The following is a 13232-nucleotide window of genomic DNA, read 5'->3' as shown; positions in this document are numbered from 1 at the left end:
AACAGGGGCGCCTGTGTGGCTTAGTCGGTTAAGCATCCAACTTCAGCTCAGGTCATGATCTTGAGGTTTGTGAGTTCAAGCCCCCATCGGGCTCTGTGTGGACAGCTGAGAGCCTGGAGCCTGCTTGGGGTTCTGTGTCTCCCTCGCTCTCTGCCCCTCCCCCACTCGTGCGCTGTCTCTCTCTTTCTCTCTCTCAAAAATAAACAAACATTAAAAAAAAATTGTAAAGAGAAACATACTTTTCTGTTCACTATACTCATCATGACTACACACAGTAAGACCATGGCAGAGCTGCTTTTGAAAGTTCCAGCTGAAGGAGAGGGGGACATAGCCATAGCGTTACAGGCCACCATACAAAATGACTGTGCACCCTCCTTTCTTTCCCACCAACCCAGTTTTTAATCATGTCATGATTACTGAAATAAAAACTCATATTAACTTTCTAAAATAACACTTCCTGTTGACAGTTGGGTTTCTTGACCAATTCAAATGTTTTGCTTAGAATAGTAATTTGGGGTGTCCGGGTGGTTCAGTCAGTTGAGTGTCTGACTCTTGATGGCTCTGGTCATGATCCCGGGGTCATGGGATCAAGCTCTGTGTCAGGCTCCGTGCTGAGCATAGAGTCTGCTGGAGGTTCCCTCTCTCTCCCTCTGCCCCTCTCCCGCACTGTCTCTCTCTCTAAATTATATTTTTTTTAACTTTAAAAAGAATAGTAAGAGACCAGTAAGAGTACACTCTAAAATACAACTCTGGTTGCCATTAGGTTGTTTTCGTTTTAATTATTTGTTTGATTATTATATAAAATTTCATGGCGGTTGCAACTCTGACATTTTTACTGCATCTATATTCACAGTTTTTGTTTGCTTAATTTGCCAATCAGAATAACAATATGTGTGTTGATTTGTCACAGGAGGAAAATGTATGTTTTAGTGAAACTGATTGTTTTGGTTGTCACATCACTATGTTGAACACCTGAAACTAATGCGACATTGGCTGTCAATTATACTTCAATCGAAAAAAAGAGACTGTTTTACTGAATATTTACTCAAAAACTTGTTTCCATGTAGACATAGACCAAATCCAAATTTAATAAATATTCAAAATCCATGTAAGGCAAGAATGTGCAATGGGAAAAAGAGAATCTCTTCAACAAATGATGTTGGGAAAACCAGACAGCTTCATGCAAAAGAATGAAAATGGATGATTTACTTATTCCATACACAAAAATAAACTCAAAATGGATTAAGGACTTGAATATGAGACCTAAAAGCATAAAAACCTAAAAGAGAGCACAGGTAGTAATTTCTCTGACATCAGCTGTAGCAACATTTTCTATATGTCTTCTGAGGCAAGGGAAACAAAAGCAGAAATCAACTATTGAGACTACATCAAAATAAAAAGTGTCTGCACAGCAAAGGAAACAATCAACAAAACTAAAAGACAACCTACCCAATGGGAGAAGATATTTGCAAATGACAGAATCTGATAAAGGGTGAATATCCAAAATATTCAAAGAACTTATACAACTCAACACCAAAAACACAAATAATCCAATTTAAAAATGGGCAGAAGACATGGAAAAGACGTTTCTCCAAAGAAGATAGATATGCAGATGGCCAACAGACATGTGAAAAGATGCTCAACATCACTATCATCATGGAAATGCAAATCACAACCACAATGAGATATCACCTCACACCTGTCAGAATGGCTAAAATCAACAACACAAGAAACAACAAGTGTTGGTGAGGATGTGGAGAAAAAAGGACCGTCATGCACTGTTGGTAGGATTGCAAACTAGCGCAGCCACTGTGGGAAACAGTATGGAGGTTCCTCAAAAAATTAAAAATAGAATTGCCATACGGCCCAGTAATCCCACTACTGGGTATTTATCCAAGGAATATAAAAATACCAATTTGAAAAGATATATGCACCCCCATGTTTATCGCAGCACCGTTTACAATAGCCGAATTATGGAAGCAGCCCAAGTGTCTATGGATAGATGAATGGATAAGGAAGATGCAACATAATGGAATATTACTCAGCCATAAAAAAGAATGAAATCTTGCCATTCACAACAACACGGATGGATCTAAAGAGTGTTATGCTCAGTGAAATGTCAGTCAGAGACAGACGAATACCATAGGATTGCATTCATATGTGGATTTAAGAAACAAAACAAAAAAAACCCAGACTCTTAACTACAGAGAACAAACTGATGGTTACCAGGCTGGGGGATGGGTGAAATAGGTGATGGGGGTTAAGAGTAAACTTATCATGATGAGCACTGAGTGTTGAATCACTAGATTGCGTGCCTGAAACTAATGTAACACTGTATGTTAATGAAACTGGAATTAAAATCTTTTTAAAAAAAAGGAAAAAAAATCCATGCAATTCAAAACCATGTTGTTCAAGGGTCAACGGTATCTACATGTAAGTACCTTAAAGCTTTACATTAATGGATTCCCATTAGGAATCATATATGAAACAGTATCTTACTTAATGTAGTGTCATCAAAGAATTAAAAAAAAAAGATCTATTAGGATGTGGATTTACGATGTAACTAAAGTTTATTTCTTTACATGCCAATTTTTAGAAACCACTTAATGGAAATCTTCCTAACACGAATTCTATCCTTTCCTGCTATCTTAAATTCAGTTCTTTATGCATTTAAATTCTATGATTCCTTGAAAACTTATGTCAAATCTCTTCAACCCTTTTCTGATTATCCATATATATTATCCCATATAGTAAATAGTTTTGTCCTCTCCAAAACTCCAAACAACCTTGTTCTTCTCTGACACATTTATACTGTCTTACTTCACAATGATTTGGGTCCAAGTAACCCCTCCCTTACTCTATTATGAACTTCGGGAGAATACAGTCAATTGCATATTCATATCCATGTCTTCCAAAGAAATTAGCAAATTAGCTTCCACAGCAGTGGAACTGGATAAATATTAATTAAATAAATGTTTATGTACAGAATTTTTCTGGATGACAGGGTTATCATCATAAATCCACTGCTCAAAGTCCACTAAAATTGAACAATGTCCTCCAAGATTAGTATGGTATGGAAAGATAAGAATAAATTCTTACACTAAATAACCCCAGACCGGTATATTTTTAAAGTCTTTTTTGTTAATTGTTGATTGCTCCAGACGGATTGTGTTGTGCTACCAGGAATGGTTCTTCAATAAGTTATCTTCAAACAGGCAGGTAATTATAATATTACTTTCACCAGCATATAAGGGAACTGTTTTCCTAAGAATCACTCAAAGAAAGTGCTAATCATATTAAAAGAATATCGCAGAGGTTTGCTTCATCTTCTAAACTGTAGGGCTAATCTGTGCAAGAATGGCTTTCTATCTTCAGTTTGATTTATTTAAACAACAGTTGTTAGGGGGAAAAAAGGCATAATGTGCTGAATTTCTCACTGCTATGAACATATTTCTTACACTTAAAACTGGGTCAGGAAAAGCCTGTCATATTATTAGAAATCCTCCAAAATGTCTAACGAGGCAGTATTTTTTCACTGTCTCCAAAGATAGTTAGCATTGCAACCTTGGTTTTAGTTGGCTTCAAATGTTTTGTTAGTGCAGGGGAAATTCCCTAAGGTGTTTCACTTGAACATTTAAATTTAAAAAGACCGTAAATCAGTTAATCTAAATAAACATGCCCTGATTTGCCTACAAATCTTTCTCACAATATATTTGCCTACAAATCTTTCTCACAATATATTTGCTAATATATTTTCTTTAGGAAAAAAACAAATGTTTGGTGGGGAGCCTAGATGGCTCAGGTCATGATCTTGCAGTCTGTGAGCTCGAGCCCCGCATCAGACTCTGTGCTGACAGCTCAGAGCCTGGAGCCTGCTTCGGGTTCTGTGTCTCCCTCTCTCTCTGCCCCTCCCTCGCTCATGCTCTCTCTCTCTATCTCTCTCTGTCAAAAATAAATAAACATTAAAAAGAAAATTTTTTTTTAATGTCTTCAAAATGAACAACAGAAAATGAACCTTCATATTGGGATTGGAACCATCAATCACCAGAAATAATTTATGATACTATTTAGATGAGTTGCCCAAATTATGGAAGTAATCATATAATTTGAAAAACCTTTGGAGACAAAGCTCACTGTAGCCAGGTTTGGCTGTTTGGAGGAGTAAGGAGAAAGAGGGGCAGGGCTACCCTTGGGCCTCTGAGAATCAGGGTGAGGCTGGTACCAGCTAAGGACAGACACTGTCACAGGGACAACTTTCCTTCAGGCAATAGGGGCCAAGACCCACTGATTTATACGGTCCGATTTCTAGGAGTTGAGCAGTTAATATGTGGGCTTAAGCAAACCGAGAGAGCACAGAAATTTTCTTTTTCTTTTTTCTTTTTTAACGTTTATTTATTTTTGAGAGAGAGAGAGAGAGAAAGAGAGAGAGAGAGAGAGAGAGAGAGAGAAAGTGTGTGTGTGTGTGTGTGTGTGTGTGTTCAGGGGAGGGGCACAGAAAAAGAGAGAGAGAGAAGGAGAGAGAGAGAATCCCAAGCAGGCTTTGCACTGTCAGCACAGAGCCCAACGTGGGGCTCAAACTCACAAACCACAAGATCAGGACCTGAGCCAAAGTCGGACGCTTAACTGACTGAGCCACCCAGGTGCAACCTCCAGCCCCCAATTCACCTTTTTGAAAGGACCTCTCTGAGGCACAAGTGGAGAAGAATAGCAAATTCTGGAACACAGCCTATATCATGCATGCATCTATTGTTGAAATCTCACTATCAGAAAACGCAGGCTTTGTTAATAGGAAATATTACTGCATTATAATAGTGATGACAATAAGGACATAGAGCTTAAATGTATGAGATGAGGTGGCTCATTTGGTTAAGGGACCAAGTCTTGATTTTGGCTCAGGTCATGATCACACGCTAACAACATGAAACCTGCTTGGGATTCTCTCTCTTTGCCCTTCACACGTTTATAAATGTTCTCTCTCTCTCTCTCTCTCTCTCTCAAAATAAATAAATAAACTTTACAAAAATTTTAATTAAAAAAACTATGAGATATTTTGTTTTCAAAAGTAAAAAGGATAAAAAGCATAAAAAATAGCAAAAAGAATACCAGAGGCAAAGAAGTAGGTGGGGTTAGTCTTTTCATTTTAAAAGGAACCATCAGCTGTCAATGCTAAGCTTCTTTACCTGCCAAAATTTCCATACAATTGTATTTAACTACAATTATTTACAAAAAGGAAAGTAATAGCTAGTTGTTGAACACTGGAATGTATCATTTGGGGAGGACATCTTAGAAAATTCCTCTTCATCTAAAGTCCTAAGAGTGTTTTGGAGGAAATCGTATCACCTTGTAGTGGTTCCCATGGCCCTACTACCTGAGAGGGGCAGAGTAGCTGCTCTCTTAAAGCCTTTCCAAGGGGTCAAGGTTTTCTATTATTAGATGTGTATCACACGCACACTTTTCCTACCAGCCCGCCATCTGCAAATTTCCAGAAGGCAAAGACTCGAAAATCATTTCATTAGATTTTTCCTAACTAGCATTTAACAAACTATTCTATATAAAGTCAGTGCTCAGTGAAATGTTCGCCTGGTGGAAATGGTAGGTGCAGGGTTGTGTTAAAAAGGAAATGACAGCCCCAATGCTCTTCTGTAAAAGAAGAGATGCATAATATTTTAGGCTTTGAGGGTTACATACAGTTCTGTCCCATATTCGTCTTTGGTTTTGTTTGTTTGTTTGTTAATCAACAACGCTTTAAAACTCTAAGAACCACTCTTAGCTCTTGGGCTGGAATTAGCCATATTTTGTCAACCCCGGCTCCCTAAGCTAAAGTGATTTGGGCTCACTGTTTAGGAATTTTCCACTTAACTTTGATAACAATATATGTCATTAATGGGATAACTTCAAAATACCTAAATGAACTATTAATATTAATTAATAGCAGTATCAATATTAATTAATGAACTATATTAATAACCATGACAATTTAGATGTCTCATTAGGAAATTTCTCTTAGCCCATTCTTAATACATATATTCGTTTTTAAATTTCATTTAAATTGTAAAATACATTTAACTAAGTGGAGTAAAAAATGGCAGCATTGGATTAAGTCAGTGTTTATTGTTTTTAAGTTTATTTATTTTTGAGAGAGACAGAGGCAGTGCGAGTGGGAGAGGGGCAGATAGAGAGGGAGGTCTCCGTGCTGCCAGTGCAGAGCCAGACGTGGGGTTCGAACTTATGAAACCACAAGGTCATGACCTGAGCCAAAACCAAGAGTCAGTCACTTGACAGACTGAGCCACGTAGGGGCCACCAGGCTGTCTTTCTAAAAGTAGTTTTTAATTACCAGTTTTAAGGCCACAGAGAGCCTAAAGGGTGGGGGAGTGGGGGGTCCTCTTTCAGAGTCAAGTACTTTTGAAGGAGCCACAGTTTCAGTTACAGATCAGACTGAACTTACGCCCCCCTCTTCAGCCTCCTCCTTCTCTCCTTCTCTCTGGCCTTCCTTGTTTCTTCATCCTCTGGTTCAGGTTCTGGGTCATCCTCATGGATAACATCTCTTTTTCGTTTCCTCTTTGGTCTCAAGCTCTCTCTTCGAGGTAATTTATCTTCCTCCTCCTCTTCTTCTTCGCCTAAACATAGCCGTGAATGCTTCAGTGAACAATATCAAAAAGCGCTCTCTCCCACTACCAAATGTATGCTTACCATTGTCACACGTAGATCATAATTCAGCAAGTCTCCGCACCATAAGAAGATGCACTGTGTCATTTATGTATTCCATAACTTGTTTTTCAAATACACTCATCTGGATTTTCATTCCTTTTGTGGTTCATCTACTCACATATGTGAATGTGGATCCCCAAATTGTAATAATCCTTAGAATTCCAATCTTCATTTAATGTCATAAATGTCATACCATGACCTCTCAGACAAGTATAGAGGTTACTGATATAACACATAAGGGTTAAGTGATTAACCACTATATGCTTACTACTACTTCTGTTTTGGAACAAAGGACCGGAATAACAAGGAAATGCAACAAACAAGAATAATTTTGAAGAAACTAATTTGGTCCCTGAGATGTCTCCTAACTCAAATTCTCTTTATTCCTGATGCCAAATTTTTTCTTCCTTTTCCTAAATATTTTTCCCTTTCTTAAATGAAATTGATACTAAATATATTTATTTACATAAATAGTTGCTTGACCATAGTATCTTTATGAATAGAAATAGATAACTTATAATTTTAATGTAAAACTGAGAGAAATGACATTATTTTATTTTATTTTATTTTATTTTATTTTATTTTATTATTTTACTTTATTCATCAACTAACAATGCTTCCTATGTCCATAGCTTCACTGGAATCTTCCAGGTAAAGAGTAAAGAATCCAGTTCCTTCCTTCACAGTTTATAACACACAATCTTACTTCTCTTTCATTTTTGTCACTTCTTAACTTCTGATATTTAGATTCAACTATCAAGAAAGTCAAATATTATTCATAGTTATCACCATCCTCTTTAAATTTTTTTAATGTTTATTTATTATTGAGAGACAAAGAGAGACAGAGCATGAGCATGGGAGGGGCAGAGAGAGGGGGGAGACACAGAATCGGAAGCAGGCTCCAGGCTCTGAGCTGTCAGCACAGAGCCCGATGTGGGGCTCAAGCTCACAAATCGTGAGATCATGACCTGAGCCGGAGTTGGACGCTTAACCGACTGAGCCACCCAGGTGCCCCTTTATCACCATCCTCTTAAATATAAGTACTATAAAGAAAAAGTTGTCTTCAATGGAAAACTATAAATTGTCTGCAGTGTATCCTTTTGTGTTATTTGATTCTGATTCCATGGGAGCGATTTTGTACTTTTGAAAGTTCTAGATCACTGCATAGCAATGCAAAATAATCCTTGTCCATAAACATGTACATAAACATGTCCACAAACATGTTCAGTGGAGACACAATCCTTCCTCACCAGAAAAAAAAGAAAAAACTCCCACAAAACAGTGATGCCTCCATATGCAAATCATTTCAATAAACCTGACCTATAAATGTATCTGTTCTTTAAATTTTCCTTTGAACTGATCATAACAGCTCACTAGGGTTCTGATTCGTTAATTAAATACGTTCATTATGCCAATTATCTTTTAACATTACTTGCCAAAACTTTTTTTATTGATATTTCAAATATGACGCCTAAATATTACCTTTATTACTAAAGTTTGGCTAGAGAGAAAAACAGGAGGTTAACTGTTCAAACTAAGCTTTGAGAACTATACACTGTCATCAAAACCAAGAATGGTTTTCCATTTGTTAAATATGCAGCAGATGTTGTATGTTACTTGAATCCCGTTCTGACATTCTGAAAATCTGCCCAGTCTTTATTAGTCACATTAGTCACTAATTATAGAAAGGACAAGACCTTGATAGGGATTGAGAAACAATTTTCCCACAAATAACTCAAGAAGTCAAGCAGCCACTTAGTACTCTGCATGATAGTATGTTTTGTATTAAGACTACCATATTAAACTCGCAGTTTTACCATGGACAAAAAGTGTTTTATTGGATTTCTCTTGTACCATGTCAGAACAGAAAGACTGCCTCTGGTGCCTTAACTTGTTTCCAAATATATCAATTCTAAGAAAAAAAAATCAATATTTTACAGTTGCCTCCTAACTGTAGATTTGCCTACAATCTTACCATTTGAAATGGGCTCCACTCAGGGCGGAAGCATAGCAGAATATACTACCTACTACCTCAAAATATGACTGTAGGAGTTAAGGATACGCCACTCCAAACTATGCCACTTTGGTATATTGATTGTTTTGGGCTGTAGACACTTGAAAAACAGCAAATTCAGTGAGAGGTTTTTTTGTTTTGTGGTTTGTTTGTTTGTTTGTTTGTTTCTGAACTCCCCTCATCTGCCCAAACACAGACACTTCAAAAGGAACTCATTGTCATAAATCCCCTCACCAAGAATTTCACCCTTAGGGAAGATTGACTCTTCCCACAAAGGAAGGTGCTAGAAGTCAATACCACACCCAGACAAACTTGGTCACAAACTATCAAACTTCCCATCTTTTTCTAAAGGCCCACTCATCTTTCTTTCAAATTATTTATTCTCTCCTGAAAGGCTTATATCTCTATCTTTTTTTTTTTTCCTTATTAGGATGGTATTTGAGTCTAAATTCTAAGCCACCTCAGAATGTTACATATTACCTGAGCATCTCTCATGTACACATGAGGCGTACATGCTAATGAATTTCTGTATGTTTTTTCCTCTTGCTAAACTGTCTTCTAGGGGTCTCAGCTAAGAACTCAGAAGGCTAGAGGGAAAATTCTTTTTCCTCCGCTACAGTACGAACGCCATGACTTGCAGGATCTGTATGAAACTGAGCTGTTTGCATGTAGAATGCACTGACTGACTCAAAACACCTGGCCTCGTGAACATGCCCTGGCTGCCATATTGCATTCAGGTTATTAACTTGATTGTATTGATGTATCCCCTAATTGAACTTTTCTTGAGCTACGGCTCTTTCTTTCAGTTTGAGTACATTCAAAGCTTTTGCTTATATAATGGTCTTTCTCATGCTCCAGTCCATGAGGGGTCTGCCTGCAAGGGATCACAACCCAAACTCTTGAGCTGAACCTACACAGGTTAAAACCGGAGCAATTCTGATGAAATACCCATGAATTCAGTACAAAATAACGTGCTTATTTGTTTTAATTGAACCACCTGATCAATTCAGTCAAAATGGCCAATCTGTTCTATTATAGTAGACTCAGCCCTAGAGAAGAACTTTTAGGACAAATGCCTTAATAGAGAAAACAGTAGAGAAATTTTAAAAAGCAAATTTTGGGAGCACCTGGTTGGCTTAGTCAGTTGGGCATCTGATTCTTGATTTCAGCTCAAGTCATGATCCCAGCCAGGGTCGTGGGATCAAGCCCCCTGTCTGGCTCAAGGATGAGTGTGGATCCTGCTTGGGATTTTCTCTCTCTCTCTCTCTCTCTCTCTCTTTCTCTCCCTCTGCCCCCTCCCTCCTTTGTGCTCTGTCTCCAAAATTAAAAAAAAAAGGGGGGGTGGGGATAAAAAAGCAAATTTTTGCGGACTATCATCTATTGGATCATGAGTAACTTACACATTTGGTAAAATGTGTGTGGGCCAATTAAATGGAATCTAGAGTGGAGATCCTATTTGCTGGACTTGATCTCTTTTGTGAGACCATCAAAAATCACCCACATGGGTGGTAGGTAGCCTGTGCTCACACGCGGCAGCATGATCCCACAAGATAAGATGACAAGTCCTCTGAACTCACTGCCATTCCCCAGGCACACATTCCACGCGGGTCCATTCTCACTTACTTGAGCTTTCCTCGGTGTCATCCTCTTTTTCCTCCACTTGAATTTGTACTGTTGAAGAAATGAAAAATACGGCAATTCTTTAAATGACAGTACAACCGTTAGTAATGGGCTTTTATGATTATTTTCATCATAAGGTTTTCTGTGCAGTTAATAAAAGCATTTTTCAATGAGCTTGTCAAAAAGAGCATTGTTCATTAAAGATATACTGCTACCGTATCTTATGCAGTGTTGTGCAAAGACTTCTCTGCTTCATTGTCTTCGAAGATTTGCAAAACACATCAATTATAAGCCTGTCGGCTCCATTGAAAATAACTGCTACCAAAATAAATTCTACACTGCGGTGAGTAGTCTTGGGGTTTGGTGGATTATTTCATTCTATGATAAATTGACTTGTTAATAAAGCTATATCCGCATGCACAAACACTTTGGTTATTAGAACCAAAGGAATTTATTAAAACCGAGAACAGTTCATTCAGAGCAGCTACCAGTGTCCAAGAGCCTTTCAAAAAATGTCACAAGGCTGATATTTCCTATTTCAATTATTTCTGTAGGTTGTATACAGACACAGCCTAAATTTTCCAATGTATGATTTACCTTGACAGTGTGGGGACAGGTAATTTTCCAGTTCTTTCCAAGACAAAGAACATCTCTTCTGTGTATTCCTCACCTTATACTCAGAAAGCACCTTGCTTTCAGTTTTGCTCTATTTTTGTAAAGACATATAGAGCTTTCATAAGAATTTTAATTGACCAATAACATGTGAAAATATATTCATTGGCAGATGTTTTTCCACTTGTCATCTACGGTCCATTCATCACAGATTTCAGCAGATGCAAAGCTCTGCAACTTGCCCAGGTAAAAATTAGAGTTGACTATTTTTTTTAAAGCCATAGCCTCGTAACTTGCTTATAAAATATTAATTGTATCATATTTTCATTTAAGTTGGATGAGCATCAGTCTGAAAAAGCAAAGATGACAAAACGACGTTGCTGTGAACAGAGGAAACAACCTTCGTTTTGTTTCTGCTCGCACACCGTCAAAGGTTATTTTTCAGAACTTGACAGGCATACTGAAAACGGAACAGTTGCCAAGAGTTTCAATCCCATTCACAAAGAAGATTATTGTGAAAGCCCATTTTGCCTTTAAACAGCATCTGCATAAAAATTTTTAGGAAATGCAAAAACGTTATCACTCAATGTCAGCCGCGGAATGTGAAAATAAGTCTGCTTTTGTTCAGAGTGGACATATGCCTTCTGTTACGGGCTGTAACTGGATCTTCACGGAACAAAGATCTTTATGTCACCACTGAGAGTCCGCCAATAGTGAAGGCAGACACTTCTAAGAAGATATTTTACGTTTAACAATCGGTCTTGGTCTTTTGTTTGTAATTAATGCTGCCATCAAGCTTCTCCGGTCAAGGAAGAATTCCCCAGGAAGGAATTTGAATGATATAAGCTTAGCTTTGGAGCAGAGTCAGCTCCGTGTGTATATAAAAACTGCTAAGGATAAATAGCAAAGACGGATATACAGCCTGTTCTGCAACCTTATAGCCAAAGAGAAATTCACACAAAATATTACGCTGATTTGTAATAATCAACTCACTAGCCGTGATTAAATGAAACAGAAAAAACACCAAATGGACAAAAATATAAGCAAATCTTTAGGAAGGATCATATATTAAATAAAAACAGCAGAATGAAATGTCCCACGCCAAGGAGATGAGCAATGAATCAATCTCCTCTGATAACCAGGGGAAGGGAAAAAACAGGGCTGGAGTCACGGATCATCTTCTCAAGTACAGGAAGGATAGTAGCAAATGGCTATTAAATAAAACCTAAGAATCCATCAGAGGAGACATCCCTGTGGTTTCAAGTAAAGAACTAAAAAAGAGCTATGGTTTCTAAGTGACGTAATGGAGAGCACTGCGGAAATAGCCCTGTCCCTCCTCATGAGGTGACTCTCCAACAGTAATATCATCTGTGTGTAATCATCTGCACCTTCTCATCAGGTGCCTTCTTGGCTCAACAGCGTTTCTTTGGCAGTTGAGTCCGGGACAATGAAACAGTTGTTTGTATAGTTGTTCTGATAATAATTGATGGGTTCTGGACTCGAACCAACAGCAAAAGCATCATCAGCATCAAGAACTAAACAATGGCACCGTGACCAAATTTAAGACTCCTTCCAGGGCCTTAGACCGAGCTTGGTTTTAATGGGACATTATTTGGTCTGAAAAACAACTGTCAATGGTGGTCTGCATCTCCTGCAACTCCAACCAAGGCTGAAGAAGCAAGAGAAGAAACCCCTCCAAGACAAAAAGCCTGGGCAAAAGAATTACTCAGAACACTTAAATGGGAGCTACAGAATGTCTTTCTCTCCTCAGACAATTTTTGGCATGGCCTGTTGCCATCCCTTCTCTCAGCAATCCCCAGTAGCTTATTCCCAATCATATGACCCCCCTCAGGCTTTGGCTGCTTCCCAAAGCCTATTGATTATGTACTTTAAAAATAACCTCTCTCCTGGGGAGTGATGGGAGGGCAGTGGAAGGAGGGGAGGGGGGGTCCTGTCAAAATGTTGAAGGCCAGCAAGGAAAATTTCCCTGAAGTATGCTATTTAAGAGAGGAATATGCATTCGGAGCAGATGAATGCCTAGGCAACCCAGATCTTCATTTCATGCAAATAGACCCAGTAATTAAAAACAGTAAAAGGAAACAACAGCAAAATGTCACATTTTAGAGGCATTGGAATCGTTCAGAGAAGTGGATGCTGTTCCAGACTTTCTTTTTTAATCTATAGCCCTGAAAGTAGTTTATGGTTCACAGTAACCAAGGGGCCAGAAAAGTTAAGTGGTATTACCTCTTGCTCGACGCCACATTTGGCTCTTGAAG

General features: G+C 38.2%; 1 protein-coding gene across 1 annotated transcript in view; it reads right to left on the bottom strand.

Moving 5' to 3' along the window:
- TMC1 (transmembrane channel like 1) overlaps positions 1 to 10994 on the bottom strand; it is a 105601-nt gene extending 94607 nt beyond the window's left edge. The window contains exons 1-3 of the mRNA XM_042965019.1: positions 10942 to 10994; positions 10348 to 10424; positions 6448 to 6619 (exon numbers count right to left, since the gene is read on the bottom strand). Of these exons, the coding sequence (XP_042820953.1) occupies positions 6448 to 6619; positions 10348 to 10424; positions 10942 to 10994 (302 nt within the window). The remainder of the gene's footprint in view (positions 1 to 6447; positions 6620 to 10347; positions 10425 to 10941) is intronic.
- Positions 10995 to 13232: the final 2238 nt, after the last annotated feature.

This window comes from Panthera tigris, chromosome D4, assembly GCF_018350195.1.
Source record: "Panthera tigris isolate Pti1 chromosome D4, P.tigris_Pti1_mat1.1, whole genome shotgun sequence".
Classification (NCBI taxonomy): domain Eukaryota; kingdom Metazoa; phylum Chordata; class Mammalia; order Carnivora; family Felidae; genus Panthera; species Panthera tigris.
The sequence above is the reverse complement of the archived record's forward strand: the minus strand, read 5'-3'. Positions and strand labels throughout refer to the sequence as shown.